The sequence below is a fragment of the Dermacentor albipictus genome, unplaced genomic scaffold (assembly GCF_038994185.2).
Source record: "Dermacentor albipictus isolate Rhodes 1998 colony unplaced genomic scaffold, USDA_Dalb.pri_finalv2 scaffold_20, whole genome shotgun sequence".
Classification (NCBI taxonomy): domain Eukaryota; kingdom Metazoa; phylum Arthropoda; class Arachnida; order Ixodida; family Ixodidae; genus Dermacentor; species Dermacentor albipictus.
Window position 1 is genome coordinate 617,571 of NW_027225574.1, and position 26,833 is coordinate 644,403.

The 26,833-nt window shown below is 45.5% G+C and overlaps 1 protein-coding gene across 4 annotated transcripts in view; it reads left to right on the forward strand.

Moving 5' to 3' along the window:
- ash2 (Set1/Ash2 histone methyltransferase complex subunit ash2) overlaps window positions 1-26,833 on the forward strand; it is a 235,940-nt gene that overhangs the window by 4,165 nt on the left and 204,942 nt on the right. For all 4 annotated transcript variants that reach the window (XM_070529334.1, XM_070529331.1, XM_070529335.1 and 1 more), the window contains 2 exons: window positions 10,371-10,459; window positions 13,893-13,984. In XM_070529334.1, coding sequence (XP_070385435.1) covers window positions 10,371-10,459; window positions 13,893-13,984 — 181 coding nt within the window. The remainder of the gene's footprint in view (window positions 1-10,370; window positions 10,460-13,892; window positions 13,985-26,833) is intronic.

Sequence of the window (26,833 nt, forward strand, 5' to 3'; positions counted from 1 at the left end):
TTGTCGCTTCAGGTATGACTGTTCATTGTTTTGTATACTAATCGCATTCAATATTTCTGTTATGTATTTCATGTGTTTTCCATTTTTTTGTCTATGTATCCGCTTCGTGTACCCTATGTGCTTGAGTGTTTTGTGCACTGGTAACTGGTTGGGGAAGGGGACTGACAGTCAGGTATTTGGGCCTTTTTGTCAGCCTCTTTGACAGAGATTCTTTGTATTTTTCTCTCAAAATAAACATTAATTAATTCACCTGGTAGCGTATCTTCAGAAGTAGCTGTACTCGAATGCCTATATAATGAAAGATTTCGTAGATCCCAGCCGAATTCCTATCTTAGAATGTATGCTAAATGCCTCTACATCAAACACCACTACAACCGAATTTACCTGTACAACGAAGGAATGCAGTCCGTGACAGCTAATTTGTTCCTTTACAACGAACGCTCTTCACAATATCACTCCCCCTGAATCGCCTTTTTATTCATCTCATTCAAAGCTTACAAAGCGATATATAACCTCATCAGGTTTTAGATCAGCGCTTTTAAAGTCATGTCACCGCAAACAGCTTTCTAGTTTTCAACTTCAAGTGGGACGTCTGCAAAAGGCAGGTTTTCCGGGCTTTCTTTTACTTTCAGTTGCTGAATCATTGCTTGTCAAGCTTTGGAAAAAGGACAAAGATCCATTAATTTCTAATGGACGGGCTAGTAGGAAGAATTTTACAGTACTTCCCTACATACATAAGGTTTCCCATGCACTCTAAGAAAAGTTTACACCCTTTGAGTCATATCTTGCCACACAACAATAAACGTCATCTGTCTTGTCTGCATTTCCTTTCTTTGACGCTGCGAGCCCGGTACTTCCCAGTAACGAACAGCATGTGCATCAGCATGACATAGCATTGTTGACAGGAAAGTACGTAGCGAGCGCAGTGTTTTCAAGAAAGGAAATGCAAGCAAAGCTGATGACGATTGTTGTGTGGCAGATATGCACCCCAAAGGGTGTAAACTTTTTTTAGAATGTAATCTTAAAACGATTTCTGGTAAATATGGGGTTGATGTTGTCCTTTCAGCACCTTGTAAACTTTCGAAGTTGTGCAGCATGGTGGAAAGAGGAAGCACAGGCTCGGCTTCCTGTGAAATAAAGCATACAAATTTGCATCTGCCTTACACGACGTCTGTAATATATAAAGTTCCACTGAGGTGCGGCAGATACTACATTGGACAAACCAGTAGGTGCGTTAATATTCGCTTGTGTGAGCATGAATGTTCCCTGGGGGCCGCTGGAGGGTCGAACTTGGCTATTCATTGCCACAGTTGCTTCAGCTGCTCTCCTTTGTTTTTGAAGACTGAGATTATCAGCAGAAAAAATGGTCAGCTTGAAAGAGATTGTAGAAGCAGTGGCCATGCGATGCTTTAAGGATGGTGATTGCATTAGCTCGCCGTCAGTTGCGGTTTCTCAGAAATAACTTTTGTTCCTTTCCATGTGATACACAGGCGTTCAGTGCTTCACTCTGTCAGCATCTATCTTATTATTTGCATCGTACCCCTGTTTAAGGTCACCTTGTGTTTTTATTGGTTCTTTATGTTGCTTTTCGGGTGTACACGTGTGTCTGATCTATATAAGCTTGGCGTTCGTTTCATTAAATTATCAGTTGTCAGTACTGCTTCATGTTGTCTTTTTCTTCAAGTCTCATGTTTTCTTGCGGTAACTTCCCAAAATCATGAATAACCAACTGGTCTACACCCGCACTCTGCTACGTTAATTTCCCTCCTCAGCTGCCACTGAGATGTGGTGCTGAAGAGGGACCTTCGCATGGAAGTGCAGGTGTATAACAGAACTGTTTGACCACGTGAGAAGGTTCGGACGCCACAGTAACTTTACTGCCAACGCAAAAAATTATAAAAGCCCCAAAGCCCGTATGGTCAAGCAATATCATGGGTAGCACTGGTGTGGCCTGCTGGCAAGAAAAGGAAAACTAGACTACTTAGTGAAGGTCAATGAATGCAGCAGTGATGCAGCAGAACTGGCAGATGAACCAACAACTTTGACTATGTACACTCTTAATCTGGTGGTGGTGAATTGTAGCAACAGGCGGGTTTAGCCTGGTGATCAAGGCTGGCAATTGCTCCGCCCGAGCGTCTCGCACAATACCGCTGAAGGGTTTCACCATACGTCCATCAAACCAATCTCTCTTAAGAATTCGATGAGGAGACGTGAAGTTTCTTTGCGGGCTATAATTGATCCCTTGGGAAATATAAGGTGTTGCAGGCGCGCATGCAGAAGGTCCTTGTTTTGCAGATTCTTAAGGAGAGTGTCTTTCATCTTGGAATAGCTGGCAGGACCACATCAAGTGCTCAATGTTTCCTGTTTCGTTGCATGCCGTACAGTTCGGAGAATTGATTCGCACCATTTTAAATAACCAGGCCGGTGTATTAGCAGATCCTGTCCTTATTCGATATAGAAGTGAAGCTTCCTCTCGGTGCAATCTCTTGGTTATGCAGGGCATATGCGGTGGAAACCAAAGTGATGCAAAGTGATTTCGAATGTCAGATTTTTGCACTTGATTTTTTTTTGGAGGCTTGATTTTGGGAGGATGATAGAGTGCTGCATATGCAAGCGCATCAGCTTTTTCGTTTCCTGAGATACCAATGGGGGAGGGAATCCACTGAAACTTTACTGTGAAGCCTTTGTTGTTGAGTTCTTTCACGATGGCTAGTGATTTGCGTGGGAACTTGAGGGATGGCAAACCATGGTATACTTCTTGTAATGCGGCCTTTGAGTCCGTAAGGACAACCACATTCTGCGGAGGCAAAGTCTTTAGTTTGCACAGAGCAGAAGCTATTGCAACGCCTTCCACAACTGTCGACGAGGGCATACAGTCCAGACGGCCAGACCATGTATATCTTAGAGAGGGAATATAGAATGCAGCTGTGCAGCGGTCTTCGTCTGCCTTGACAGAGCCATCTGTGTATACTTGTAGGTGATTCGGGTAAGTCGTGTTCAGGTGTTCCATGACTAATGACTTGGCTTCTGCAGATGGAATGCAGCTCTTTGATTGCAATCGTGGTACACTTAAGTTGCATGTGATGTCCTCGAATGTCCAGGGTGGTTCTGTCCTTTCCCTCTGTCTCGAGCAGCGCAATCCTAATACGCGAAGCCTGTTCAATGCTGCATAAAAATGTGAGCGCGGCCTGTTAGCTATACGTCGTAAGAGGGCTCTACCGGGCGTAGACTCACTCAATCGTAGTAGCTGGATCATGAAGCCTGGGAAGCCTGAACTTGTAGAGGGCGTGACTCAGCTTCTTAGAGCACTTTCTTGTTTGACGCTGGCTGAGGGACTCCAAGGCAAAGTCAGATACCTTTTCTGTGGATTCTCTTCTCCTTTCCTCTTCTAACCCCAACAACCCGCACTATCCCTCACACAATTCCACAAATTTAAATGCCAAAGACATCCTTGCTCATCAGTGCGGAGTCCGCAGAAAATACCCGCCGCCTCACCCACAACTTGGTGGGGAAGAGGCTGCCGATTGGTGTAAAATACAGACCGAGGTATTCCCCCATTTAAAATTGCTAAACGCCATGTATCCCACTCGTTATAGGGTGCGATGGCATACCTAGCCTAATACATATAACCTGGGAGTGCACTAAGCACGCTCATAGGTGAAATACCAGCAACACAATGGAGCAGTGGGAGGCACAGCTCACCCGCTCCGATCTGGCAGGACAAAAGTCCTTAATTAGCCAGGTCAGGCAGGCGGCAGAGGCCAGTGGGGCCCTGGACTGAGAGGCACCGACCACCCCTCCTTCAAATATTTTCCATTGCAACAAAGTTTCTATTTCTATTTTCTGTGGATGGCTTCTAAGCGCTCGTATTGGCTGTCTGAGGGTGACATCAGAGGTAGCTGATACGGGATTCGACTGTTGACGAACGCTGTATGTAGCCGTAGCATTGACGTTGGGTGGTTGCCCCAACGTATGCCAGCGACTCGCTTGAGCACACGTAGCCTGGGTGAAGACGACGCCATAACGTGGTCAACATCGCGGTGCCAGAGTAGCCTGGGGTCTAAGGTAACGCCCAGAAATTGGACGTTGGTGACTTGTCGAATCTGGTGTCCGTCCAAATTCAGCATCAAGTTTGTAGATTTTCTTTTCACTCCAGGAAATAGTACGAATGATGATTTCTCTGCTGATAGTGATAATCCAATCGTTGCCAAGTGGCCCTCAAAGGCTTTTACTGCTTCCTGGGCTATTCGTGCTAGCCGGCGATGCTGGTAGCCGGAAACCCACATGCAGATATCATCGGCATATATAGATATCTTCACTGGTGTTCAATGGTTTAGTACTCTTGGAAGGCTGCTCATGGCAATGTTAAATAATAAGAGAGATAAAACACTCCCCTGTGGCATGTTGCGAAATATACGTATTTCATCGCTAAAAGTGTCGCCAAGACGAACTCTGATGCGACGATCATTAAGGAACGTATATATGAAGTCCAAGAGATGACCTGTGACGCCTATAACTTGTAACTGGCTGATGATGGCTCTTTGAGACACGTAGTCGTAAGCCTTAGAAACATCCATAAAAACAGCAAGTGTCGACAGGCCATCCGCACGGTAATGTCCTATGTGGCTTAGCAGGTCCAGCACATTGTCTTGAGCGCTTAGATGCTGCCGAAACCCAGTCATGCACGATGGTAGTTTTCGACCCTGCTTGACATATCAAGTGAGTCTTGTGCACGCCATCTTCTCCATTAGCTTCGCTGCACACGAGGTCAGTGATACCGGTCTGTATGAGTCCAGAGCTGCAGGGTTCTTTCCAGGCTTCAGAACTGGTACCACCCATGCTACCTTCCATAAATGTGGGATAGCCCCACTGGCCCACACTTGGTTAAAAAATGCCAGCAAGTCACGTCGTCTTTCAGCCGGTAGGTTAGTCAGCATCTGATTACTGATAAGGTCAGGTCCCACCGCACAGCGACGTCGGAGGCTGCTCATAGCTAGTTCCAACTCTCTGAGTGTGAAAGGAGCATCCATTAGAGACGATAATAGCAGCGGAGGCGGGTTGGTTGTGCCTGCTGACCTGCTGGAAGAGTATATTTAATCTCTTTCTCCTAATCTCTTTCAGAACAGGTTCCACTAAGTAAGTGTAACATGTTTAACAATATGTCCCACTTAAAGGGACACTAAATGCAAATACTAAGTCGACATGTACTGTTTAAATACCATTCCAGAAACCTCACAATGCTTGTTTCATGCCAAGAAAAGACTTCGTTTGCGGGGGAACTGCATCTGAAGGGTCTGGATACCTTTTTCAATATTCAAATCTCCTGCCACCGAACCAGGGGAGTGGTAATGTTGCATACGCCTTTATCACCTTTTGCTGCCATCAGGGAGTGAAGTGGCGTTTGACAGACGGTGGTACTGAGCCAAGACAGAGTGGTGGATTCACTGCTGCAGCTTCTTTTATGTCAAGTGGCGTAGACCGTTCAGGCATACCTCAACATCACATCGACGCTGAATTCTCTGCTACTTGCAGTTTGTGCGAGTTTTGCGAGCCAGCGAAACCAGCGCAGCACTATGCGATAACGAGACTACTGAAACGCGAAAGTGTGGGCAACACAGAGTTGAGTGAAAACGAAATAGAAAACGAAAAATTTCGACCGCCTGCGTCGTTGTCAAAGGTAATTTCAATGAGTTCTTCTTTCTAAAAATGTAATAGATTCGTCCAAGTAGCATTTTCTCTCATATTATAATACAGTACAAGGATGTTTTTTGCAACGAGTGGTTGAGTACTAGTGACAAAATTTAACTGAGGAGCGTGTTCGCCATCAGGCAAGTACTTGAATGTCCCAGGGGAGTCTCAAATCACGTCCTGTATTTACCTCAATTTCTTGATTATTAAGGCTCTGTTCGTGATAATATTGACGCCTTAGAAATTCTCTAGCACTAATCTATCACTTTAGCTTGACTTAGTATCTGCCTTTAGTGTCCCTTTAAAGGAACCTATGGGGAATGAATGCCCTTGAGCTTTGACTCTTCCTTCGGCCGAGCTTCTTACCACTGTTACTATATATCACTCTTAATACCATTCTATGTAGGTTTCACTAAGGAAAAGGAACATCTTACTCGTTCAACACAAGTTCTACCAACTAAGTGGGACATATTTGCAAAAAATGTTCCACTTCGTGGAACTTATGTGGAGTGAGATTAAATATGTAGAAAGACAGCAGCATTAGACGCGCTGCAGTTGTAACTTGTGTTGCCCTCGGCTTTGGCTGCAAAGCACATTGCGAACCTTGATACCATAAGGTTGGCTGAAGTTGCATGTCCTGTTGGACAAAGTGTGTAGAAGAAAATTTTATTTATTTATTTATTCATTTATTTATTTATTAGATACTGCCAACTGCCTCTTGGCAGTCCAGGCGGAAGTGAGTGAGTACAAAGTCGGCACTGCAAGTCAAAATAACAAAAACATGGGTTACAAGGAACCATGAAAGAAAATGCTTAAAGATACAGACTATTGCGTCGGGAAAGGCAGCATTTACAAAATTACAAAAATAGGAAAATGGTGATTTTAAAACAAACATGCTTCATTGCAAAAATTGCACGGCAGACACAAATGATTCAACCGACGACATACAAGGGACTTCTTGCGGTAGAGCATTCCACTCTGCTATAGTTCGAGGGAAAAACGAGAAGCAATAAGCAGTAGTTTTAGTCTGTGGCATCACAATCGTTTTGCTGTGCTTGCGTCTGGTTTCTCTTGTTTTATTAAAATTGATGTAGATGTCGGGATCCATTTTTGTTTGTTTATTGACGATATTAAACAAAGTTTGTAGGCGATGCAGTCTACGCCGAAATTCTAGCGATAGGAGGCCAGACCGTGTTCTGAAATCAGTATCGAGACTCGTCTACTATAAATATTATAAACAAATCTAAGGGCTTTCTTTTGCACGCTTTCAATGTTGTTGGCACCGGACTTCGTGTGGGGATCCCACGCAGCATCGGCATATTCAAGCAGGGGTCTAATGAGTGTCGTGAAGGCAGCGAGTTTAGTCCTACTAGTGCAATGTTTGAGCCGGTGTTTAATTAGCCATAGCTTCCTTAGCGACGCCGAAATGACGTATTGGACATGGGCATTCCAGGTTAACTTCGAGTCAATGACTACACCCAGATACTTATATTTGTCAACCGTCTTAATTGCTACATTATTGATTTTATATGTACAAATTGATGTTGCTTTTTTTCTTGTAATCATCATTTGAGCACATTTTGAGGCATTTAAGCTCATACGCCACGACTGACACCAGTTATCGATTGCATTAAGGTAATCCTGCATAGCAGTCTGATCATGAGGTGATTGAATGTGGTACACAATACAATCATCAGCGAAGAACCGACATCGTACCGTGGAATCAAAGGACAAGTCATTCAGATAAATCAAAAAGAGAAGAGGTCCAAGTACTGAACCTTGCGGTACACCGGAAAGTATGGGAGCAGGTGAAGAAAATGAGTTTCCTATACGGACATATTGTGTTCAATTAGTTAAATAAGAGTCAAGCCAGCAAAGAATTTGTTAATTTTTCAGCGCATATTGTAGCTTGAGCTTTACTCTTTGGTGACAAACATGGTCGAATGCTTTCTGAAAATCAAGGAAAAACACATCTATTTGCCCGCCGCAGTCCAGCGCTGCCATGACTTCATTAGTAATATGTAGAAGCTGAGTAACTGTAGATAGGCCACGCCGAAATCCATGCTGTTTTTCCGAAAAGAAACTGTTTTCCAGAAAGCTGCTCAAGTGCTTAAAAACGAAGTGCTCCATCACCTTACTGGTGGTGCAGATAAGCGAGACGGGTCTGTAATTAGTAATATTGAGTTTATCTCTGGACTTATGAATGGGAATTATTTTTGCTGCTTTCCAATCGTTAGGAAGGACACCTTGCTTTAGACTTTCATTAAATATTATGAACAGATACTTTGCGCACCACTCCGCATATCTAAAAAGAAAATTATTTGGTATGTCATCAGGACCAGCAGATTTCTTTATATCTATGTTTAATAGGTACGAAAGAATACCTTTTTCGGAAACAAAAATGTCCGGAAGTTCGCAGCCAGAACCTGAAAATTCTAGATTGTTGACTAATTGTTGAAAATGAAAATTCTAGATTGTAAATTGTTGACTTCTTTCGTGTTGCATTTTTGTATTATAAGTTCATGTAAAATAAAGGTTTTCGTTTGCTGAATGTGCTTAGTCAATCACATTGAGAGCGGTAGGGCGCTCGATCTTTACAAAGAAATGAAATGTATAATGAAGGATTCTGGAGGTCCCCAGCATTTCGTTATAAAGGCTGTATGCTGCTCTAGCTTCTGGCGGCAAGTTACGTCAAGGGTCTCGGAAGCACACTGCTCCCGCGCTATAAACAGCTGTCACGGGGTTTGACATTTGCACATATAGTTGACGAACACAGTTCTCAAATTCTAAGCAAGAGGAGGACTTATGCAACCTCCATCATATCCTTCCAGTTGCGTTTGATGCTTGGTATGGTGAATGGCCTGGTATGCAGGCCACTGCTAGGGGCTGAAATTTCATGACCAGTAAAAAAAAAGGATGTGTGAATGCGACTGATGTCTCGAATGTATCTGAAGAAACCAGTGCATCATGGGATTGGGGATTGGATGTGGTTTGTCATGTCCAGTTCCCTGTTACTTCACTCATTGCTTCTGATTGCGTAGCGAATTGTATTGTTGATGTGGAATGTGCCTTGGTTAAGGTGAATACAATTCACTTGCTCGGCTATGATGGGCTTCGTACACAGTGCGTAAACCTTGCGTACATATGTGCTTTGTAAATTCAGTCGGGAAAACTTACATTAAATTACAATCAAATCGCTATTGTTCGATTCAGAAAGTATGTCATCTCATTGATAACAGAAAAGTAGAAAAGAAAAAAAGCCTAATGTGTTAAAATTTAGCACAAGGGATCAGAGCTCCAAAGTTGTGATATGCAGAGCTGCTGTTGACAACAAGCTGATAGCAAGAGTACAAAGCTGTTCCCACACCACACACTCAAGGGTAGTTTGGTAGAGAGTTGCGGCTCATGAATTTTTATTTATTTATTTTTTCGTTGATTTCTGGTCATCCTAATTGATCGGTTACAGTTTATCTGATGATGATTTATTGGCATCCCCTTTGAAGTTGGGAGGTGACAAATAGTCACATAGCCTGCTTGAGTTAATCAAGTATACTATACATGCTTTTCATTCTAGCATTTTTGTATCTTGAACTTTGTTAAAGTGACAGCTGGTGGCCATTTTTTGAATGGCAGGCTCTCAAGGAGGACCAGGTTTATGGCTGAGGCCACCACGATTGCGTTTCATGCATTTTTGAAGCGTCTTCTTGTTCATAGTTTTCTTCTATACTTTTATGCATTCAAGTAGGAGGCTTGGGCATGGGCATAGCAAGCAAAAATTAAATAATTTGTTTGTTGCGAAACAGCCAGTCTTTCAGCTCAAGCCTCCTGTTAAACTAGCAGCTGATTTTTATTTAGAGTCATACATTATATAAGGCAAAAAACACAAAAGCACTACACTATTTAAGTTGCTTGGCCATTCAACAAGAAAAGGTAGTGAAAGCAAGATAATCAGAAGGTGAGGCCTCACATTGCAAAAAATAACTATTTAACATATGTAAAACTAGAAAAGGGCCAAAAACAACAAATACAAAGGAGACTACAACAAGAAAGAGACAAAAATAAAGACTTGTAAACGTGTGAAAACAGTCCAAGGAACAAATTTAAAAAAAAATGCTATATGTATGCAATAAAATTGTCATTTCTTTTGGCCATGTAAGACATCACCTTCAGATTTTGTTCTCACTGCATTTCCTTGCTGGCCTGCTGAGCAACTTGCAGATAGCATTATGACGTTTGAGTTTTCTGCTTTATATACTATACGATTAAAAAAGATCAGTTGTTAGTCAGTGCATCTTTGTTATCACTTGTTTGTCGTCTGTGCGGTTCACCATGTTGAAGGTTTGTGAGCTGTTGAAAGTACTTGCCTTTCCTGTAGGCAGTGATGGTTTCTCTCGTATTGAAAGACAATTCAAGGATACCAAGTTATAGTTTCTGCCTGTGGGTTCTTTTTCTTAGGTAGCTTTCACTGATGTCATAACGGCGACCATGTTGGAGAACGTTTGGTACAGTGATGATAAACTCATCTCCAGCAACAATGCTGTAGCCATGAATGATGCTGCAGTGCAGCAGTGATCAGATAATGTCATCTGTGCAATATAATTTGTGTTTTGGAGCACAGTGTATGCGAAACAAAAATTTGGCAACAAGCACGTAGGTTTCACAAGCACTTTTTTTTTTTTCAGGAAATGCGTTCCATTTATGACCAACTACACTTTTTCCTGCAAGCTGTGCAATCCAGCTGGTAACGAAAACTTCTCCAAAAAGCAGTCAAGTGAGTGGCCTGAAAAGTTTTGAACCTTGAAGCTGAGTATAATTTGATTTTGACCAGTAGTATGTCTCAGTTGTGGTTGATCCTGTCCACACTTTATTTGTTGGGCAGTTGGTCGAGACAATATGCTAAGTAGTTGTGGGACAGCTATCTTAAAGAGGTTGTGTTGCGGATGTCTGTTTTATGTTCACTGTATGTCGCCTTTCGTCATTGCAAACACTGCTCGATCAATTCCACAGAAGCACATTTTAAGCACATATGCTTGTGATGCCCAACTGTTCATGTGCAGTGGTGCTTCAATCTTTAACTGTTGAGATGACTTTTAAATGGTGGCTTTTATATTCAAAGACGGCTTATTGTGCAATTTGCCACCATTAAGAACACAAGGTACCTCTGAAGAGAAGAAAGGAAGTTAACCGAAGGGCTCGATTTTTTTGATAATGCCATAAGAAGCCAACAAACAAAGACACCAAGGACAGCACAGGGGTAATTAGTTGTACTTAATGATTGAATTAAAGAAATGATCAATTATGGAAATGAAGGTGGATGAAAAAACAACTGGCCGCAGGTAGGGAACGATCCCGCATCTTCGCGTTACGCGTGCAATGCTCTACCAATTGAGCTACTGCGGCACCATCTTCCCATCCACTTTCTGGGGTATTTATGTGTTACTACGAGAACTAACCCTGGGAGTGCTAGCCAGTATCACCATTCGCAAACCTTGGTGGTGGATGTGGAACATCCTTTCTGCCGCAGGTGCCATGAGTACGTGTTCTTTTTGGGTGGAGGCAACTGGTCAATAAACCCACACGTGCTACCTGAAGGCATCAATGTTGCCGGATTCAAGACCCTCATTATGTAATGAATGAGAAGAAAGGGGTGTTAAATGAGGGGCCCGATTTTTTTTCATACTATCATAAAAAGCGAACAAAGACACCAAGGACAACACTGAAAATTACTTGTACTTAATGATTGAATTAAAGAAATGATAAATTAATGGAAATGAACGTGGATGAAAAAACTTAAGGACAAGTAATTTCCCTTGTGTTGTCCTTGGTGTCTTTGTTTGTTGGCTTCTTATGATATTATTTAAAAAGTCAGGCCCCTCAGTTGACTCCCTTTCTTCTCATTCATTACATAATGAGGGTCTGGAATCCGGCAACATTGATGGCTTCAGGTAGCACGTGTGGGTTTATTGTCCAGTTGCCTTCACCCAAAAAGATCATGTACTCGTAATGCCTGTGGCAGAAAGGATGTTCCACATGCCGTCAAGGTTTGTGAGTGGTGGTGCTGGCTAACACTCCCAGGGTTAGTTCTCGTAGTAACCCGTGAATACCCCAGGAAGTGGATGGGAAGACGGCGCCGTGGTAGCTCAATTAGTAGAGCACTGCACGCGTAATGTGAAGATGCAGGATCGTTCCCTACCTGTGGCCAGTTGTTTTTTCATCCACCTTCATTTCTATTAACTTATTTCTTTAATTCAATCATTAAGTGCAAGTAATTTTCTCTGTGTTGTCCTTGGTGTCTTTGTTTGTTGGCTTCTTATGAAGTCATCGCTAGTTATTGAAGTGTGCAAGAAAAGGAAAATGGGGATGTTCCAGGTCTGCTTCAAAGGGGGACGTGGCTCAAATTGTCAACTTTTGAAATAATAGGTAAATCAATTTTAATGAAAATCGAGCAGCTTAATTATGATAATGATATAAAGCACCACTTAATATCGTTGCTCTAGCTCAATTTTCAGAAGAGTTTTGACTCATATGGTGGCCAAATAGCTAGGGTTACTAAAAAATATATAGGTGCAAAATTATTAGAAAGTTTGACTGCCTTGAGTGTTTCTTAAGAGGGCCCAGGCTGTGCTATTCTGAAGCTGTTCTTTATATTTCATTAGTTTTTGTTGAAAGATTGAGGTGTAAAAAGGGCACCACTACATTGCCCTTCCACCTAAATTTACCCTTCCTGGCAAAGTTTAGAGGTATAAGTCTACAGTTGGATTCTGCATAACATTTCACCGTAGAAAACGGCATGAAGACAAGATTGTTCTGTGCAATTTAATAACTATAGTTTTTGGTAACATGAACCTTGGTAAAAAAAATGCAAACTAAGAAAAACACCTTCAAGGATTAAAAATTGTGTATAGTTATTCTCGTTGCATGTATGACCACTTGAATACTCCTGGAGCGGCTTCTGGAGAGGCAGGCAGGGAGTGGCAGGTCTTGTGCAAGGGTGGGTGCACGGGTTACTCAGGGAATGGCAGTGAAAAGGTCAATACTATAGCAAGTAATTCTGAAAGATATAAATACACTGCAGACAATTTCTGTGTAACTGTGCCAGTGTTCCTACTCAATGTTCTAAATTGGTTTAGTAAAGTGGGGGTGCACTAGCACTCCTAACTGTCCTGGTATTGTGTGCATCTTTTTTTTCTCTTTGCGATATTGCTTGCAGTAGCACATTCAAAGTGCAGTTATGGACATTTTCATGTCATCCTTGATTTGACACTTGACAGAAAGCATATGAGCTAGTGCATAGTTGTAATTTTCGTTTACTATGTTTTCTGTACCACAGTTTGTGGACTATACAAGCTTAAAAGCTGTAATTTCACGAGATGCAGAATATATATGGTTGTGGACAATACGTGATTTTTTTTTTAAAAGATCTTTTGTCAAATTTGACATGTTTGAGTTGTTTTGTCCTGACAGCCCTGACGAGAGCGATTATGGCAGGTATTAGAATTGACTCTTATATGCAATATAATAAAGTATCCAGGCTTTTTCTGGTTGACATAAAAATGTTTGCTTACCTGCAACTGTACAGTGGTTGTAGACAAGCTAAAGAACCTCATCATCATCATCATCATCATCAGCCTGGTTACGCCCACTGCAGGGCAAAGGCCTCTCCCATATTTCTCCAACAACCCCGGTCATGTACTAATTGTGGCCATGCCGTCCCTGCAAACTTCTTAATCTCATCCGCCCACCTAACTTTCTGCCGTCCCCTGCTACGCTTCCCTTCCCTTGGAATCTACAGAGAACCTACATTCAGTCAAAGTTTGTGCCTGAGGGCTATAAAGCAGGTGTGGACTAGCTAAAAAAAACTTATTAAACCCGAATTCGCCCTGACTACATGTGGAAAGTTACTATAATAAAGTAGCATCTCTTCATTATATTCTGTATTCATTATAAGCATATGTTTGATAAGCATCAATTTTGGTGGGAAACGCGTTAGGTTTACTTAATTATGCCTTATAATTTGATATAGCTATATTTCTTATATCGAGGCGCAGCTGTACCTCTGCAGCCACTTCAACTGATCTATTTGTGTGCTAGCAGCAAAGGTTGTGCCTCGATAAAACTAACCCATTTCTTTCTCTTTTTTTAGTTTGTGGAACAAAGCCTGGTTTCAAGGATGTCTCATAGCATCCATCTTTGTGTCTTTTCAGATTTTAGCCAGATGTGTGTGACAGCGCTCGCCAATTTAATACAGAAGAACCGTGCAGAGGGAGGAAGTCGGGCATTGTTTTCGAAAGACAAGGTGAGTGTGCGGAATGTTAGCTATCCTTGTAAATTATTTATGGGAAGCATTTAAGTTTTGTAGGCTGTAGAACACCTTGCAGAACATATTTTTTGTATAAAGGGTGATAGTGTTGTGGCTGCATAGTACAGTGGGGGTTACTGCTGTGTAAAGCGCGTGATCTACTGGGTGTACATGGGTGACACTCGATGGTGGCTTCTGGGCCCAAGATAGTGCAGTATGCATGGCCTAATTGGCATGCAGATTTGCATCCATTGCTTTTAATGACTGTTGATGTTGGTAAGCACCTTTGTTTTGCCACTGAAGGCACTGTGTCACTGGGCTGTGGAATTACATGCTTGGGCTAATAACCAGTGTAATTCGTCACTCCACTTAGTAGGCCGTTTGCCTGCATGTATATTTGGTTAACTAAGAGGGCTTATCAATATTGATGCTCATGAAAAGCAATCTGTGCAGTTCTGTGTCTCTGTTAGGATGCACATGCTTATGGTTGCATCATCTCTAATCTAGCAGCACCTAAAACACCGGAGTGCCCCACTTGTATGCTATACACAACAATGAACCGCACTGTGCTATATTATACAGTGCAGTTGATCTTTGGGAGTGTATCATTTGGTGAGGACTGTAGATGTATTAAGATATCGGAAGACTGTAAGGACACTGCAATGTCCTGGAAAGCATCTCTTGGTGACTGATCACTGATGACAATCTTAAAAGGAAGGAACATTTTCAAGTAGAGCATTGCCAGAATTAGTAAAGAACATTCCTGTTCTAAAAGTTTAGAGTGGTGTCAGTGAAGCAACACTGGCTCATATGGTTGTCTGCTGACATTACTGTATCACGTGTAAAGGATATCTACTTTTGTATTTCACTGTGTTGCATGCATAGGTGCATATTATGGTACTTCCTTTTTCTAAGTGACCTGTGTACAAGTTACATAAGCAGCAAACCTGGGTCTGTATTCTTGGTCGATCACTTTTCGAAACAGTTTCACTCTTGCATGATATAGTGTCCAACACATAGTCCCCAACATGACCAGTGCCGTAGTTTGGGTGTGTAATCTAAAAAGGGAAAGCTTAGTCTTAATTTTCTGCGCTGCCCATCATGGTCTTCGGCAGTGCCTTGTGACCTTAATAAGGTTGTGGCTCAATGATTAGGGCGTTTTGCTGCTGAGAATGGAGGCCGCAAGTTGAATTTTCAGCCATGGCAGACACATTCCGATAGGGGAGGAAATGCAAAGACACTCCTGTACTTAGATTTAGGCGCACATTAAAAAATCCCGGGTGGTCTAAATTAGTCCTCAGCCCCCTACTGTTGCGTCTCTCATACCTTGTGTGTGGCTTTGGGATGTTCAACTCCATAATTTCGTTTGATTTTTATGTCTTGTACTAATAAGCGAACATCTTGTTTCAAAGAAAAGGTGTATGAGCTTTTCAGTTATAGTCTAAATGTTAACTTATTGTTTGTCTTTACTGTTCCTTTGAAAGACATTGCCACAACATTGGCTTGAACAGTGGCTGCCTCCGTACAAAAACAGAAGGGTGCGCTTGTATTCATGTGCAGTTTGTTTTCAAGGTCTCCTATTCCAACAGCTCAGGGGCATGCAGCTAGGGAGTGTCTAGATTTAGGAGCACATAGGGGGGAATTCAATTATAATTCCTAAGAAAATTGTTTTCTTGCCTGTTACTGGAGGCTGGTAGTGAGGCGCCAACTAGTGCGGACAAGCAAACATCGGCTCCCGATATTATCAATGATTTGACGAGGTTTTTCACCCCAAATCGAATTGAATTGCGCACCAACGAAAGCAGCAAGTTACACGGATTCCGTGGATACCAGATTTATTTCGGTGGGTGGACCCTTTCTCGACATTTTCTGCGTTCGAATTTTCAACATCGGCGTGCAAAGGCGGGTAGGCCTAGGGCTAACACCGCAAGTCACTCACTACCGCCATGAAAATCGTCACCAGTGAGACAACATCGCCGGAAGACGCGAATGACCCGGGCTGGACCGCGGCATATAACTGCAAACCACGCAAGGGCAAGGCCAGTCAACCCCAAGGAGCACGTTTGTCAAGTACATGTAGCAGACGAAGGGAGGGCGATTGCATTGCCGGATCGAACAGCGCATACCAGCACCTCATCGCTACCTCCAGATTCCCTCAACTACCGAGGGACACAGTCCGTATCATCGTGACACCCCGAGATGGTCTCAACGTGGCCAAATCCACACCAGTGCAGGTTGAGCAAGCCCTGGCAATGGCAGCAGCCCTGGCTCCTCAAGACCTCATGGAAGACTCCATGTGCCCCAACGTAACTCAGAATATCTTCATCATCTGCACCCCCAGCGAACGTAACGCAAGAGCATACGCCACGGTGCAACAGATCTGCATGAAAAACACTACGTATCGGGTCGCAGTATACCTGGCCCCACCCGATAATACCTGCAAAGGTGTAGTCCGAGGCATTGACCTCGAGCTCAACGACTCCCAACTCCGAGAACTGATCGTCACGAAACGCAACCTCAACGCCTTGGAGGTGAAGAGAATCGAAGAACACCACAGCCGTGACAATCCTTTTCCAAGGAATGCAAGTACCAAGTTATATCTACTGTGGAGCAAGCATTTTTCGAAGCACACTCTTTCGCAGACACATGGAAGTTTGCTACAACTGTGGCAACATCAGTCACCGCGCGGATGTCTGCCCTAACCCCAGCACCACGTGGTGCCGGAAATGTGGCCTCAAAACGCCACCAGAAGATCACCAGTGTACTCCTAACTGCACCCTGTGCGGCTGACCACATCCCACCGCCGACAAGGACTGCAAACGCAAGTTTCAAGTCCCTTACATCGTGCGACAAAGACGCCGTCGCAGACGCAACCAAGGCGGCTGCAGCCGCTCCCGAGGACCGAGCGGCGCCAGTCACCGCGATTCGAGCGCCACCTCTGGAATTTCCGTAGCGATCACAAGGAATCGCTCAGTCACGCCGACACCCGAGTGCCGCAGCACTCTCCGCAGCAGCCGCTCCCGCTCCAGGGGGCGCCCTACATTCGGTCACACTGAACTGACGTGGGCCGACCGAGTGCGAGGGAAACACCACCAGCAGCAGCAACGAGACGCATCATCTACCAAACAGGTAACGCGGTCTTCATTGCCCGAGCATGAGAGCGAGATAGTCACAGCCCTATGGCAGGAACTAGCGGGTCTCCGAGCCACCATACAAGTGCTTACAGCGCAGCTTAATGACGCGAAACAGCAGATTGAAAACCTTAAATCTCCCAAACAAGCACCACCCCAAGAGACAAACGTAAAAGTAAGCACAGCCAAATGCAAACCCCCTCCGCTCTCAGAAACGGAAGAAGAGAGTAATGCACTGCAAGACACCCTAGACGAAATTCTGCGCCTCACACGAGAGAACCTAGAAAGTATTCGTACCCTAGCGAATCGTGTAGAGGTTGTCGAAAACAAAGTCGCCATAAAAATTAAAAACAAAGCTAGTCAGCCACAACAGATGGACACGACGATGCACTCTTCGGCGCCAATAAACTCCTCGCGAAACCATCATGGCTAACACGACACAGGATATTTTAGAAATTTGGCAGTGGAATTGTGCTAGCTATGCGAAACGCAAATCCTCGCTGCAACAGTACCTTAAAATTCAACCCAAAAAGCCGTACGTAATACTATTACAGGAAACCCTATGCGAAACCCTTACGCTCTCAGGGTACTGCACCATCTCCCAAAGAGGAGGGGACCCCAGGAGAGGCATCGCCACGCTCGTTAGTAGAAAATTCGCGCACATCGTTCACGACGTCCTACCGAAAAACAGTCGCATCGAGGCAATCCTAATCGAGCTTGTACCTAACCGACTCTTAAAACAAAGTGTTTTTGTACTTGTCTACAGCTCCCCCGCGCACTACAACCAATCCTTCCACGCAATCCTTACTAAAGCCACATCAGTGGCACAAAACTTACCGCTCATTATTGCAGGTGACTTCAACGCCCCCCACCCGTCGGGGGGTTACCCCACAATAAGGCCTAGCGGCAACAACCGCTTGTGCGCAATAGACGACCTGTCCCTCACCCTGGTAACGGACCACAGTTTCCCCACCAGATTGGGTATGTCGACGCGGTGCCATACTACGCCGGACTTCACGTTACTCCGAAATGTAGCAAACTACACATGGACGAACACGCAAGAGAACCTGGGCAGCGATCACTTCGTCATACGCACAGAAATGCCAAACATGAGCGCCCCGCCCCGTTCTTATACCCTCAGACTGGAATATCTTCCGTAAGTTACAGAAGGAAGATACGAACACGTATGACTCCTTCGCGGAACTCCTCTCTGCGATAAAGGGCAACGTATCCAGAGCCACGAAAGCCATACAAACGGAACTGGAGGTCCCAAGGGTTGACCCTCACCTCGCCCACTTACTTGAGGCCAAGGCTTCGATACTTGGGTGATGGAGAAAGCAACGTCTCAACAGACGCCTGCGCAAACGCATTGCGATCCTCAACCGAGACATAGACCAATACTGTACGGAGCTCACAAGACTCCAATGGCACGAACTCTGCTCGGCAGTTAACGGCCGCATGCGGACAGGAGGTAAGTGGAACCTCCTGAAACGCATGTTAGACGACAGCCAAACGAAGAATAATCAAAGCCATGCGCTAGGCCGACTTCTACACTCACATAAAGAGAAAGGGGGAACGGAAGAGTCCTTCCTGGAAGAAATTGCCAAACGATACCTTCCGCTAGGCGACGCTTACCCCAACGATTACCCGAGCTTAAAGTGCGAAACCACACCCGAACTAGACGCTGCCTTCATGGAAGCAGAAGTCCGAGAGGCGCTATACAACCTTAACAGCAGGTTGGCTTCAGGACCCGACGGGGTAACCAACCGACTGTTGCGTAACTTAGACGACCAAGCCATTACATTACTCACAAAAGACATCAACCACGTGTGGGAAACAGGATAGGTACCAACGCAATGGCACACTGCCATGGTGGTCCTCATCCCAAAACCCGGCAAACCACTTAACCTCGACAATTTACGCCCCATCTCCCTTACTTCATGCGTGGGTAAAGTAGCCGAGCACGTAATTCAAAACCGAGTGTCACGCTGCATTGAGGAACACCAACTCCTCCCACACAACATGATAGGGTTTCGACCCCATCTATCCACCCAAGATGTCATGTTACTCCTAAAGAGACAGATCTTCGATGTTAAAACAAGAGACGTTCGAGGCATCCTCGCCCTCGATCTCACGAAAGCATTCGACACCGTATCGCACAGCTTCGTACTGGAGTCTGTGGCAGGCCTCGGCCAGAGATTTCAGGAGTACGTGCGCTCCTTCCTAAAAGACAGAGAAGCCCGACTGCGAGTCTCACAACTTAAGTCTCCCCCTACACGCTGGGCTCCGTCGGAACACCGCAAGGCTCAGTCATCTCTCCATTACTATTTAATATAGTGATGAAGGGACTCGCAGACAAACTACGAAACATCCCAAATGTAAACTGCACTCTATACGCAGATGACATTAGCATATGGAGCCCAGGAGGCTGCCTGGCAGACATGGAGCAGGCATTGCAGTCTGCCCGAGAAGCCACGGAAGAGTACCTGCTAGACACAGGAATGAAACTATCCTCCAAGAAATCTGAACTCTTACTATTTCGGAAGTCTTGCCAAGGACACACGATCAAACACTTAACCGCCAAAACCGAAAACATGATCAGACTTATCCACAGAGTCTCAGGCCGCAGGAAGGGTCTCTGTGAAGATAACCTTCTGCGCGTATGCCACGCGTTCCTTATGAGTCACATTAATTACGTCGCCTCTGCCCAGAACTGGACGAAAATAGAAAAGACGAAACTAAACACACTCATGCGCAAGAGCATCAAACAGGTCTTGGGCATTCCACAAAGAGCAAATACAGCAAAGGTTGATCAGCTAGGCATGCTCAATAACATCGACGAAGTGATCGAGGCTCAGACTATGGTGCAAATACTCCGCCTATCCTCGTCCAAAGCCGGTAGGCTAATCCTAAACGAAGCCAATGTCTCCCCTTCTCCCTATCTCGAGCACGCGGTTACCCTACCGAGCGAAATTAGAGACCAACTACAAATTCTCACCGTTTCCCAGAAACGTCCACCCACAACACAACGTGGGTAGGCGCCGGGCCCGCGCCCGTGCGATTCTCGAGCGCATCAACGGGGATCGGGAAGCCACCGCATTTGAACGCGGCCCAGTATGGCAACACATCCACTTTCACAATAGCAGTCGTGAATGGCAACGGAACGCTACGATCTTCCGCATCGGTTAAAACAAGCACCAGCGCTGAAGCAGAACAAATAGCCGTAGCCATCGCCATGGCAGACCCCACATTTACTCATGTCTTCATGGACTCACGTGCCGCAATTTGGGCCTACGAATGCGGCAGCGTATCTAAAGAAGTAGCGCGTATACTACTAGCGAGCTCAAAAGAGAGCAAACGGCCCACGACCGTGCGCGAGAACTTGCCCGCCGCGACGGTCCCCCGGCCTCCGAGGGGCTGGACATTCAATTTAATGACCTGCTGCTAACATACCAAGAAATCACCTCACGCTATCGAAAAGGCCGAACCAAATTCCTGCTCCCGCATGCCAAACACGAACACGCGCAGGCGGCTGCGTTTTGAATGCTACAAACGGACTCGTATCCGTCACGAGGCCTACTAAGCCACTACAACTCAGAAATCTCGGCAAATTGCCCAGACTGCCCAGAACTTTACTGCCCACTCTCGCACATGCTATGGCAATGTACCGCATTACCAAAGAGCCCTCTCTCCAGTGAGTCCGAATCGGAAGAAGCTCTCAAAACCCGGACCTCAAACTCCAACTCAAGGCCGTCCAGAGGGCCCAAGAACTGCCGGAGCGTCACCACGTTCCCGTCCCGACTTGGGCGTCGCCTACGGTTTCGGCCGGAGGAGTTCCCGGCGTGGGATCTCCAACGGCTTGAAACTCCTCAGGACTTCAATAAAGTTCTTGACTGACTGACTGACTGCCTATTATTGTGACTTGCTTGTACAGACATGGCCTCTCGACATTCAATTGAGTTGATAAAGCAGGTTAATTTTTTCATTGTTCTTTACTTTTACATAAAATATTAAAATGGTATGGCATTTGAGCACTGTCCAAGAGGGTGGAACTTTTGGTATAAAGAGCTTGCTCCTTGTTTCACTAAATTCAAGACATCCACCTCCAAAATGATCTCGACTTCTAGTGTGGATGCGCCACTCCAACCTCTTTATCTAGTGTTGTCCAGGACTTCTTTTTCTCAAAGTACACAGTTCCCTCGGCCTATTTTCCTGGATGTCGTGTACACTTCTGAATGTCACAACTATTGGTCGTATCGGTTGTCATTCAGCTAACTACTAAGTGCACATTGCACGTGCTAGCAATTGATTGAATTCATTAACGAAGTTATTTTTGCACAATACTTTCCGGTCATTCAAATCTGTGCGTCATCTTATTCATTCTGTGAATTTATCTTGATTCAGGCAAAGCAAATTATTATTTGGCCCATCTCATCATACTTAGATTACTTTAAAATGATGTGCGATGTGGTAGTATTGGTTATACTTGGCTCATTCATTGAGCACAACAGCCTACAACGTGCATGTTGCAGCCTTTGTCTCATTACTATCGGGGTCATATAGCACCTGATATGATCAGACTTTACTTGTTTTTCAAGTACAAGGTTCCCAGTCGACCTGACTTTCAGCTGTTGACAGAATAACGTGTATCAAATAAGTAATGTAATTCAGCCTTTTTTGCTAAGGGAATTCCGCACAAGTTTGATACTTCACATTATTTAGAAGTTCGAAATATTTGGTATTCAATATTTGAAGGTAGTTTTTTTTTAATATTTGTATTCAATTTGATTCAGAAATTGAACTATTCGAACACCCCTGCAGAAAAATTAACATGAAGTTTGATGTTTAGAAATGTTATGCTAGAAAACAAGTGGCTGCACGGACAAGACTACTTTCATTGTGTAACAAGAACGATGCTGTAGGTAATTTTGGTACTTGGGAATCGAGGTATACAGCAAAGGAACATTGAATTAGTATGCAGCACTTAATTCAGCTGAGTCCTTGTACAAAGCACTGAAAAATATTTTAAAAATAAAATGTACCTGTTGAATAGGATCAAGTGCTTTTCCATCTCTGAAGATGAAGAAATAATGAAGTTACGCTCTCTTGAATGCCAATAAGGTTATCAGTTTAATAGTGGGGCGATACTGGGACTCGTGGCAATTTTCTTTTGCTTAGAAACGTTTGCTTTCCTCTTTTCATTCAGAAAACACAGGTTTTTCTATCTTTATAATAGGTGGTTTATGTGTGATATGGGAATCTCAATAAGGCCATTCTGCATGGCAGATGGAAGTGTAGAAAGCGTATCATATGACCCAACGTCCAGCACAGCACGGGCCGATTACAGTCAGTAGCCAGTGAGCTTGCAAGGCATGTCCACTGTGGTCTCACTCACTGCTCATAGCATGCGCTGAACAACCACTTAGGGTTTGAGCACGTCAAGCGTGCATACGAGGCACCGTGTCAGTGCTGTTAGGAATGGCCGTACGGGGTGGCATCGTGCCACCTTTCAGCCCGCTGCACGTGTTCCAAGCCCACCAGACAGGGAGCCCTTCAGAGAACTGCGGATGACCGGCAGCCACGTGGCGCGCGGTCAGCTCAGGAATGTGGTACTCAGCAGCGCCACCAGGGACGGAGCAGAGTTCCACGAAGCCCTCTGACGTCGGCACCGGACATAGGAATGTGTGTGCCTATGTGTACGTAAACTGTTCTGTGGAAGAACGGCGCCCCTCGGACGTCGGCGCCCCTCGGACGTCGGAATGTGTGTGCCTTTGTGTGTGTGGGCCGTCCTGCGGGGGAGGGGGGGGGGGGGGCGGATAGTTTACAACGACTGGACGAACATTTCCGTCCACGGCGTCCACGGGGCCCTCGAACGGTGACGTCGAACGATGACGTTGGTTATGACGTCAAGCGGAGAGGATATAAGCAGCGTTTGCCGGCTGCTAGAGGGTGCTCATGTCGTGCTCGTCGTCGGGAGCTGAGTGCTCGTTGTCATGCTCGAAATGTAGTGGTGAGCTGTGTGCTCGTAAACTGTTCGCTGTATGTTAGTTCTGCGGGCTCCATATAAGAGTCGCGCTAGACTGCCAATGTATCTTGCTTAAAATGTAAAATATGTAAATAAATCCTGTTCACCGAGTTCCTCTCTACGACCTTCAACTCCTTCAAATGGTGGCAGCGGCGAAATAATCCGACGACTCCTACATCTGGTTGACAGCGGTAGGATCGTCCGCCAAATCTTACAGTGCCTGCTCCGCTCCGTGTGTCAATGCACCACGGCGCGCGTGCCACCTGCTGGCACCAACTAGGGGATGGCAGCCTTACGCACGCAGCAAGGGAGACTCAAAGCAAAGCTCTGTGGAAAGAATAAAGAACCTTTATTATGTTTGATTTTGGTACTAAACAAATGTTTACAACTGAGTCGGAATCTAATTGCTATATAACATGACTACCTGATTGCCAGGGGCTGCTAATGATGCACTGCGACAGAGAAAACAAAGAACCCTATCCAGAGCCGCTGCCTATTCTTCGGTCAGCACTTGCCATTGTGCACCCCACACTAGAGAAAATAGAAAGAGAAACAAACAGAGGAACAGGTGGGGATACAATCGGATCGCACTGCCTCAGGGCATTGAGACAACAGAAGTGTGTGTGCACTCCCACCCAGCACGGGACCTCAACGAGCCGAATTAACTGATGACTGGCAATGGACAAAGGGGCCACTGCCGGAACAAAGCAACATGTACGCACCTTCAAACATCTGGATGTGGTCTCCCCAAGCCCCGTCTTGCGCAAGCGCTCTAGCAAGGGCCTGAATCCCGCCAAAAATCTGGGCCATTAGGGCTGCTCACTGATGCACCCTCCCCCCTCCCCTGGACAGCATGACAACTGAGTAGCAGCATTTTATAACCAACTGTCATCCTGTCCAGGCAGGGAGGCTTGTAACATAGATCTCTCCGAAACACATTGGTGTCATGTAACTGTTCGGCAAATGGCCGAACTCCTACACCGCTTGAAACAAATGCAGAAGATGGCACCGATTTTGATACTACAGTGCAACCTCGTTAAACCGTAGTAGACCAGAACTCGGAAAAAGTACGTAATAAACGGTAGTACTGCTTAAGTGAAGTAGCATGAGATCACCCACTTACCTGTCAGAAATGGAACTCGGAGAGAGAGTGATGAAAGGGGAAAAGAATATGCAGTATTTATTCACTTTGTGCGACAAAAGGGTTATTTATTGTCTGGTTCTGCGGCGGCCTAGCGGCGACGACAGCGGTCTCAAACTTACTGAAGCTGCGAGCCAGCTTTTCAGCCAGCCCCTTCTTCTCAGCAAACACTCGCATGGCAGATTCCTTGTTGGCGTTACGTATTCTCCATGCACATGCGTAGTAGTGCTGCAGAAGTTACGGGGTGCCTTTTTCATTGCGTAGGGCTGTTCTCGTTGTGACGATTGCATTCATGAGGCTGACGTATCGCGCAGTTTCTGCCACTGTCGGGCCTGAATCGCCCGTGCTGTCGCTTTCCGTGTCATCCTCATCACTGTCACTAGTCGACACTTCGGCAACAACAGAGGCAACGATGGCAAAAAGTCGAACCTTTGTGGGGATGCGTGACTCTCACGCCTCCCCTGAGATCTAGTTTTCCCGCATAGCTCGTCTCCTGCAGGGCGGCTTCGCCCGCCGCGTGGCCTGGCAACCGCGGCGGTTGGAGTGGTTGAAGCGCGGTGCGAGAGATGGCACGAGTGTTGCAATGCTAACGCCGCCTCACGGCAGGGTTACTTGGGGGCGCAGGGCAGAAGGCGCGGGCTCTTTCCCGGCGGGTCGGCGCACAGCGTGGACGTCCCGCGCACGCGTGCACCGAGCCGTGCTTCTGCGAGACCGTCTCGCGTGGCCGCCTTGGACACCGTTCGCGTGACAGTACGCGCGAACGACCAGGCGTTGGGATCCAGCATGGGGCGAACATATTCGCTCGCTTCCGGTCGCGGTGAGTCGGACTTCTAGATTTGTCGCGCGCCCATCGGCATCTAGCATCTAGATTTGTCGCGCGCCCATCGGCCTGCTAGCAACTCGGCTAGCAGGCATTGATCTATGAAAGGTGCAATAAATGCCCTTGTGATTGTTTGCACTACTGTGTTGTCGTTCCTTTGTCCCAAGAGCACGGGAGGAGAACCCCACATCTCCCACACCTTGTAGCCATCATCTCTTCGCGGTCGCAGCAGTGCTGCCGAGCAACTTCTTCGCATTCCAAATGCCACACACCGTAGTCAACAGTAGATCCCTGTCGCGTGCCAGCGCCGGCTTCTTCGTGTCACATTCGATAGCATGAACGATGTGTAATTTTTCTTCTATGCTGAGCACCCGCTGTCTATTTTATCAGATTTCGGCATGGTTGGAGTGTAGGCATGACGCGAGTCCTTCGTTGCACGACGCCACAACACTCTCTGGCACGGCGCCAACGGTGCCGAAGTGATGTTGATGTTGATATTAATGTGGCTTTACGTGCAAGCGCACAGAGTACTTGGATGCTGTTGTTCCGATCTCTGAGGCTTCTTGTTCTGCCACGACGAAAAGTGGAAACACTGCGTGTTAACCGATACATACGCAATAAGCTGGTACGGTTTATGCGGATACAAAACACATTATGTTCAATAGCCGCTGAATTGGGGATTTGTCTTTACGACTTTTAAAACGAAACTATTGTTTAAGCGGGTGCGGTTTAACACGGTTTTACTGTATGTGTGCTGTCAAACTTGTAGTAAAAATGCACTGTTGTTGCACACTTTTGTAATGCTGTGTTAAGCATTGACACACCAAAATAACTGATAGGCCAACATACTTCGTTGCCCACTCAGGTAAAGAATGTTATCGCAAGACTGGTGTCATCCTGAGTATTCATTCCAAGGGGATATGCCTTGCAAACACACCAGCTACAGTTGTTAAATTTTAACATGTGCCGTAAAATGTTTAGGTAAAACTTGATTTTAAGTTGAACTTTTGTGTTGCCACCTGCCGGCAGCTGTCGACACAAGTTTATGCTTGCACAGTCGTGGCAGCAGCACGCATCCTCCTAGGCAAAGGTAAATTTGCACTTTTTTCTTAAAAACCAGGCAATTAACTCTGCGAACTGTTGTACTAAATGGCCTAAATGACATATCCTCCAACATGCGATCATTCTGCAAAATCTGAGGAAGAAGAGTGCAGTGGTGAGCACAAGATCTTTTTTAGCGGCGGAGATGTTTAAGCTTTTAGTTCCGCTGTGGAGCATTAGCAGAAAACTCAGCCCAGCTTTGCGCCGCCTCGCGTTGCCTAACAACTACCTGCGAGAGCACCGAGCCACGTTACCTCCTCACACCCCACGCGCATACGGTGGAGTGGCGACATCACAGGCGAGTAAAAGCTCGGAACAGCCAGTGCGGTGACACGCCTTTCTGCTCCTCTACTCCGTGCGCACATACTGCTGCCATGGGAAAACCGAAGAAAGTCCGGACGCCTGAAGAAGAAACGGCTTACCAGGAAGAGCGCTGTACTGCTAAACAAGAAGCAATGAGTCGCTGCCGAGCTGATCTGGAACACCGCGCCAAAGCTGTGGCTGAGAAGAGGCAATTCATAGTAAAATATTTTTGCGCGCACAATTGACAAGAACACAGTGAAGGGGGACACACGAGCGCTTACTCACAATTATTTTATTTTCGGAAAGATACAGAACATATATACTC